The sequence below is a fragment of the Pongo pygmaeus genome, chromosome 9 (genome assembly GCF_028885625.2).
Source record: "Pongo pygmaeus isolate AG05252 chromosome 9, NHGRI_mPonPyg2-v2.0_pri, whole genome shotgun sequence".
Lineage (NCBI taxonomy): Eukaryota > Metazoa > Chordata > Mammalia > Primates > Hominidae > Pongo > Pongo pygmaeus.
This window is the reverse complement of record NC_072382.2, coordinates 136,049,513-136,057,494: the sequence shown is the minus strand read 5'-3', so window position 1 is coordinate 136,057,494 and position 7,982 is coordinate 136,049,513. Positions and strand designations below refer to the sequence as shown.

Sequence of the window (7,982 nt, the reverse complement as noted above, 5' to 3'; positions counted from 1 at the left end):
GCGGCGCGCATGCGCACCCCCTTTCTCCGCTCCTGGGACTCCCGGCAGCCAGGAGGAGAGCTCGCTGCGCATGCGCAGGTACAGCGCGGCCGGCGCTCCCGCGGTCGGCATGGCACATGCTCTGGGCCCACGCGTGCCGCGCAGTCCCTACAGAACTGCAGTTGTCTTCTCGGAGTGCTTTCGGCTACTTTTCCCTTATTACTTTAGCTCGATACACGTTGGGCTGCCTTTCACATTCGGATATTACGCTGTTCGAGTGCTGACGGGAAAGGCAGCCCTTTGACACGCACGCGAAATGTCGCCTGACGAGGGCAAAGGTGACAGTTACTACCGGAAGTGCCCTATCTCAGCTACCCTTTAGATTTTCCCCCATTAAAGAAAAACGAGGCGGGAAAAACGCTGTTAGGGTTTAACTCAGGGCCAGGCTCCTCCTTGAACCAACTGGCGCAACACCCGCAGGAACCTTGTTTGGCTTCCACTTTTCGGCCCGCCCAGTTCTCCGAGCGTGCGGCGGACGACGCCGGTGATTGGTTGAGCGAATGGAAACGGCTCGGCGCGGTGGTTGGCCAGTGGGAAATTCTGTACGTTGTGATTGGTCCACAGGAACGACTCGGCGCGCGCGCGGGAGCGAGCTTTGAAAGTTGAGCACGGCGGCGGCGAGCCGGTGCCCCGGGGATCATGGTGGCGCTGCGGGGCCTTGGTAGCGGCCTGCAGCCCTGGTGTCCGCTGGATCTTAGACTTGGTGAGCAGACGCAGCCGGGAGGCCCCGGGGCCAGGGCGAGGGTCCTTTGCGTCCCCGACGATGCCTAAGCCCGGGCCGGGGTGCGGGTGGGGGCGGGGTGGGGGCGCCCGGCTGTCGGCGGTGCCTGGGGTCCCCAGGGCCGTGCCACGCCAGGATTGCGGCCAGCCAGGTTTCCCGTGGGGGCTCAAGCCGGCCAGGCCACCCTTAGAATAAGCGAATGTTGGCCAGTCTCTTCTAGCGCTTGTGCATCTGTTTTCTCGGCCTTCCCCTTCTTCCTGTGCACGTCTTCGTGCACCTATCTATTCTTACCTCTTAAGATGGTTTTAAATTGCAAATCTCTTTCTTCAGCCAGACTTATTTCTTGAACTTCATGTTCATAGGTTCAACTGGATGTCTCATATGCAGACATCATCAAACGTCACATGAGTGAAAATGGGATTCCCAAAGCCTGCCTGCTAATGGCACCATCGAAGCCACCAACCCAGGAGTCATGGCATTTCTGCTTCCCCTTTCATACCCACCACCACTGTCCTGCCTCTGAGGTGTCTCAGGGCAGCCCCGCTCCATTCCTGATGCTGCTGCTTTCATCATAGTCAGCCTCGAGCAATTGCAGGAGTATTTTAGCTGCTTTCTGATGTTAACTGTGCCAGCCCATCCCCCACACTTTTGCAGAACGACTTTTGAAAACACAGCTTTGAGTATGTCAAGCCTGTACACCTTTAATGTTTCCCCTTTGTTTCCTAAATAAATGACCAGATCCTTGGCATGCTTTGTAAGGTCTTTGCCATTCTCTCCAGTTTGATTTTCCAAGAGCATAACCTTTGGAGTCGGACACACTTGGATTGTTCCCTTAGCTCTACCCCATAGCATCCAGGTATTACCGTGCAAGTTGCTTATCCTTGCTAAACCCCTGCTTTTTGATCTTTCATGTGGGGGGTACAATATCTTCCTCACAGGGGTTTTTGTAAAGATAAATTTGTACTTGCCACATAATAACTGCTGAATAGATACCCACAAGCAAACACTGTAACAATTTTGTTCATTTCGAAACACTTTAATTTCTTTCCCTTTGTGCTTTGTTACACTGTGCTTGCTGGGATGCACTTTTCTGCATTTATTTGCCTGGAAAAATTCTTACATTCAGGTCCAATTGAAGAATCATCTTATTCGTCTCCCTCCTCCCCCAGTAATATTCCCTGTTAAGCTCTGTAGCATTTTACATTTTACATATCTATTATTTTAACACTCATCCATAGCAAAAATAATAAATACCATCTATTGACTGTTTTTTATGTGGCTAGCACATTGTTAGGGCCTTTATACACATTATGTTTCACAAAAATCCTGTATTTCCAATGATGAAGGAGAGATTAATTACGTATAAGTGATCAAGTCAGGATATTTGCCCTGTTCTGACTCAAAATTCAGTGGTCTCTCTTCTATCATAGGCTGCTTTTTTTGGTATCCTAAGTGTGAAATGTTGAGATCTTTGTGGACAAGAACCCTCTAGTATTCATCTTTGTATCCCTAGAAGTATAAGTGGCTTCCCTAGTATTTTCTCAAAGTGTTTGTTGAGTGAATAGGTGATGTATTTCTTCCCCATCTTCCATCCTAAGTGAAGTAGCAGAGCAGAAGTTACCTGCATTCGACAGCTGAGAAAATAGGTAGTGAGGGATTTGAATAGTGTAAAGATACTGAGGGAAAAAATCTAACTCAGTGTCTCCTATACTCTCACTCAACAATCAACACTGAAGACTTCTGTGACCAAATGGTAGATAACAGGGCCGGTGACTGCCATCCAAATTAGATTTGATGGTATTTACAGTAGGGAACTATTATAAGCAAAACCAAAAGAAGGAGTGAGATAACTTGCTGTGGTCTATAATGACCTTTAAAACATTATTGGAAATTTGGAAAGAAACAATTGTATTTCTCAGATCTTCTTTCAGGCAGCATATTGCCTGTCTTTGGAAGGAATGCTGTGCACAGTCACTTAGGGTACAGAGACCCCCTCCTCCAGGGTCAAGTTCAAGTGACAAAAGATGATGACCAGATCGTATTCTAAGGATGGATCTAGTTGAGTGTAAGGCCTTTCATTTTCATTTGCTGAGTGCAGTGTAACGCTCCCATCTCTGTTTTTTCCTTATTTATACCTTGCCCAACTTCTCTAAATCAGTGGTGAACAAATACTTTTAATATTAATTTGAAGGAACAACTGATTAATAATTTGAGATGTCCACATTTCCATCTAGTCCTAATTTTAGTTTGGGAAAATAACAATGAAAACACTGAAGAAATATAGTGTATTAGAAACGAATGGGAAGGGGGGATGGAGGGATAGGGGAGGGATACCATTAGGAGAAATACCTAATGTAGATGACGGGTTGATGGGTACAGCAAACCACCATGGTACGTGTATACCTATGTAACAAACCTGCATGTTGTGCACATGTACCCAAAAACTGTAAGTTAAAAAAAAAAAGTTTATCCAAAAAAAAAGAATGGGAAGATTTAGAGTTAAGAGAGATTGGTGGAATCCAGCCAGCGTGCTGTCTTAATACCCCTCCCCTCAATGTACATTCTTTCCATCAGTGTGTTTTAAAGTCACCAAGTATTCCTGTGAGTCTGAATCTGGCTTGCCTCCTCTATTTTAAACTTCCTGGAGAAATTATATGTGTTTTTTAAATGCTACATTATTGTCCAAGGGCCCAATAAAGTGCTATATATTTTATTTCCACTTATTAACTTGGTTATGATATTTTCACAAAGGAACATGTTGGGCAATCGGATTAACCTCTGTTTCTTCTCCAGATTGAACATATGGGAAAGCCTGATCACCGAATGTTTTGAAGTGTCCTTTCCCAAAACTCTTATATCTGAAAAGTATTTCCTTCTTTATATTTTTAGAAGATGATTAGCTTAATAGCCAATGTCAGTTGTGATTTAAGATTCTCTTAACCTTTTCTGGTTTTCTTTTATTATGCTACACCTATATTATTGAAACAAGTTAAATGTGAATTGTGACTAATAAACTTTTCTCCTCTTGAACATACCTGGAATCTAAAGGTGATTAGTTTTTTTACTTGTTACGGAGTACTTACAGATTTCATTGCGTTTTCCCCTAGAATGGGTTGACACAGTGTGGGAACTGGATTTCACAGAGACTGAGCCTTTGGATCCCAGCATAGAAGCAGACATCATAGAGACTGGATTGGCTGCATTCACAAAACTCTACGAAAGCCTTTTACCCTTTGCTACTGGAGAACATGGATCTATGGAGGTAAAAAAATAAAAACAAACTAGCCAAATTTTGGTGTTAGAAGATGAAAGTCATTATTATCATCTAAAGCTTAGCTTTCTTGGTGTACAGTTCACAGGGAGTACAATGTGAGTAACATAAAGAATGTGGTTAATTTATTGGAATATCCTAAGAGCTTTCCTCCAAAAGGTTCAAGGTACTCGTCTGATTTTAAGACACGACCGTTTTTTACAATAGCAAATTAAAGGAAAAGTATAAGGCCAGGTGTGGTGTCTTATGTCTGTAATCCCAGCACTTTGAGAGGCTGAGGCTGGCCAGTTGCTTGAGCTCAGGAGTTTGAGACTAGCCTGGGCAACATGGCAAAACCCCATCTCAGAAGAAAAAAAAAGGAAAAATAAAAAGGCAAAAACAAGAAAACTAGACCAAGGAAAATGGAAATAACAATTCAGACATGCCTTAACCTTAAGAAAATCTGCTACCAGACATGGTGGCTCACGCCTGTAATCCCAATACTTTGGGAGGCCGAGGTGGGTGGATCACGAGGTCAGGAGTTCAAGACCAGCCTGACCAAGATGGTGAAACCCCATCTCTACTAAAAATACAAAAATTAGCTGGTTGTGGTGGCGGACTTCTGTAATCCCAGCTACTCGGGAGGCTGAGGCAGAGAATTGCTTGAACCCAAGAGGCGGAGGTTACAGTGAGCTGAGATCACGCCACCGCACTCCAGCCTGGGTGACAGAGCAAGACTCTGTCTCACAAAAAAAGAAAGTCTGATATTATTAAACTGAGGAATGACTAGTTGAATTAACAGGTTTGTCCAAAAAGTTCCTGTAAATATTGAGTTCTATCCAATGCATAGAAATATAAATTATTATTAATATTTAGGTTGTTAGTTTTCAAAAAAAACCAAAGGGTTGGGAAACAGAACAAAAGCTAATTGGATATTAACATCTCTGAAACATTTAAATGAACAAAAAAAAATTCACTTCCAAGTTTCACATCACAAAATTAAATCATCTAATTAAACATTCCTTCAGCATAACGCTAAGCACTGCCTTAAGTACCTGAGTTGACAGAGTGGGGATTACGATACAATCTCCCTAGGTTGAGGTCCTCCCCAGGGACCTCAGGGAGGAAGAGTGGACAGTTGAACACTAGCCATACGCAGTTGCAGGGGTGGAGAGTGCAGTGCCACTGTGCGTTTGGGCGCCTGGAAATATTCCACGAACCACACTGTGAAAAACGCTCCAAGAGAGGTGCAGATTTGTTAGATAGGTTGTGAAAAGGGAGCATGGTAAGGTTGGGAAAGTTCCAGAAAGAAAGTGGCCAGCAGCGAATCTTCACAGATGACGAGCAGAAGCTTGGGTTGTAAGGCAGTCCTAGTGAAGGAGCCACCCAATGGGAACACGCAGGAAGTGTCAAGAGGCATACAGAAAAAGTGTGTGGTGGGACGGGACGGTAAGGTAGAGTAATGGTAGGTCACCGGTAGCTTTACGTGAGGTTCAGCAGTGGAGTTTGAACATGTTTGGTAGAGTGTGTATGAGGTTTTGTTCTAAGGTAACCTGAATAGATCTGTTTTAAGCAGATGTTCTTGACAGTAGGTGGACTGAAGTGGGAAAAAATTGTGTGCAGGGAGAGCCCTTGGGAGACTGTATTGGTGATCCAGGTGTTATGAGTAATAATGGCATGATCCGGAGTTACGATTTTGGGAACTGGAAAGGAGGACTAAAAACTAGGGACATTTTTGGAGTTAGAATTAATAGGGCCTTGTGAACTAGGAAGCCCTTTTGAGATATCTTAAAAACGTAGTGTGAAGTGCTAAACTGACTGGGCATAGGGAACTAGAAAAAGAAAGAAGTCAGTGATCCCCAGAGTTTCAAAACTAGGAAGATGATGATATTGTTAACCAAGGTGGGGAATAAGGGAAAGAAAGCAAGGTCAAATGGAGAAACAGTTCTGTTTAGACTTCTGAACTTGAGATTCTGTCAGGAGATCCTTGGAAAGTTTAATAGGTAGTAGAAATGTGAGACCAGGAGAGAGAGGAGATTTCTTTACATCGAGGAATGGGTTGAAGCACAGTGATGCAGAGATCACCGAGGGGGAGAAGAAGCCAGGGCAGAAATGGAGAGCTGATTGGGAGGGGTCTGCAGAGGAGCAGTCAAGTGTAGGGAGTGCAGGGTCACTCATGCCCAGACTAGACAGCAGCCATGGGATCACATGGGGCCAAGGTGAACCCATATGCAGAGCCCTGGTGAGCAGATGGTTTGGGGCGACCGATCACCCTGGTGAGTGAAGTGGAGGGGCAGGTGGCATTAGGAATGAGGATGTGACACTGTAAAGTTAGGAGATGATTTCTTTTTTTTTCCTTTTTGAGACCAGGGTCTTGCTCTGTCACCCAGGCTGGAATGCAGTGGCACAGTCACAGCTTACTGCAGTCTCAACTTACTGGGCTCAAACGAGCCTCCCACCTCCCCCTCCTGAGTAGCTGGGACTATAGGTGTGTGCCACCACGCCCAGCTAATTTTTTATTTTTTGTGGAGACAAGGTCTTGCTTTGTTGCCCTGGCTGTTCTCAAACTCCTGGGCTCAAGCAGTCCTCCTGCCCTGGCCTCTCAAAGTGCTGGGATTACAGGCATGAGCCATTGTGCCCAGTGGAGATTATTTCTCCCACAAGTTTTTTAGTTAAGAAAAGGAGAGTGCTCTGCTCACTTGAATTTTGTGGGCCTTTTTTTGTTATGATACTCAAGAATAAACCATATTTAGTTCCTGCTATGTTTAGGTTATTAAAATAACCCATTTCTTCTTCATGTGTTTAGTAGGAGAAGACATGGAATGAAGATAGAGTTAATACAATTGTAGTTTCTTTTCTAGGGTTTATCTCCTTTACCTGGGTTATTTCCGAGATCTCTTTCATTTCCTGCTCCCATTGCCTGCAATCTGCAGAACATTTAAATAAAGGGCTGTGATTTCCTCAGTTAGTAATTATTGGTAAAGGGATTTGAGTTCCTTTTAATATAAATAGAGGGATAACTTTCCTGAATAATCACTAATATATAGTGTCCCAAAAGTCTTAGTGTAGTTTTAAGCTATAATTTCTGAAGTATATATGCTACAAACTTAACAAAAAATTCTTTTGAAAGTTTAATTACTTAAATATGTTATATACATATTTATCTTTGTAATTTTGAATAATATATTTTTAATTTTGATATTTTGTTTCAGTCCCTTTGAAGATGGTAAACATTTAGCAATAGGAGCCAGGCTAGTCTATTCCTCTTTTTGTAAGGCACCAAGAACTTACAAAAGTCAAATAATAGGAAATGTTTCCATTTCTCTAATGACTGGCTTTTGTGATTTGCCCTCTCCCCACAGAGTATCTGGACCTTCTTCATTGAGAACAATGTTTCCCATAGTACACTGGTGGCATTGTTCTATCATTTTGTTCAAATAGTTCATAAGAAGAATGTCAGTGTACAGTATCGAGAATATGGCCTTCATGCTGCTGGGCTTTACTTTTTGCTACTAGAAGTACCAGGTATGTAGACCTGATATGATAGGATAAATCTTCTGTCATTTTTTTCTTTCTACAGTTTTCAGTTCTTATACTTTGTTTCTTGTTTCTTCACTTATAAATGGGGCAGTGCTAACTCATGGCAGAGAGTTGTTCTGAGGAGCAAGTCTGTAAAGTACATGGCATGTTATAGGTCTTTGAAAACCTTCCCTTTTTTTTTTTTTACATCCGAAATTATGCTATCTATAAACTAATAAAAATAATCTGAGAAGGACTGCAAGAGTTCCACGCCCACCCTCCACCACCGCCATCTGAAATTGTGGTATTGCCCTTTCTTCTCATGATTCCTTGTCTAGACTGAGAAATACTGCTGTGTGGAGTCATTGCTTTTTACCTCTCCGATGTTGGTATTGAAAAATAGGTTAAAACCGTTCTAATCAAGAAAGCAGGAAAGCAGCTACTAATACTTGA

General features: G+C 43.1%; 1 protein-coding gene across 3 annotated transcripts in view; it reads left to right on the top strand.

Moving 5' to 3' along the window:
* Positions 1-57: 57 nt before the first annotated feature.
* The window catches only part of NCAPD3 (non-SMC condensin II complex subunit D3), a 78,687-nt gene continuing 70,762 nt past the window's right edge, over positions 58-7,982 (top strand). Inside the window, exons 1-4 of one of the 3 annotated variants that reach the window (XM_054441438.2) lie at positions 58-78; positions 604-742; positions 3,868-4,022; positions 7,373-7,535. In XM_054441438.2, coding sequence (XP_054297413.2) covers positions 679-742; positions 3,868-4,022; positions 7,373-7,535 — 382 coding nt within the window. In that variant the 5' untranslated portion in view covers positions 58-78; positions 604-678. The other 2 variants (XM_063671634.1, XM_063671635.1) reach the window with 2 other exon arrangements.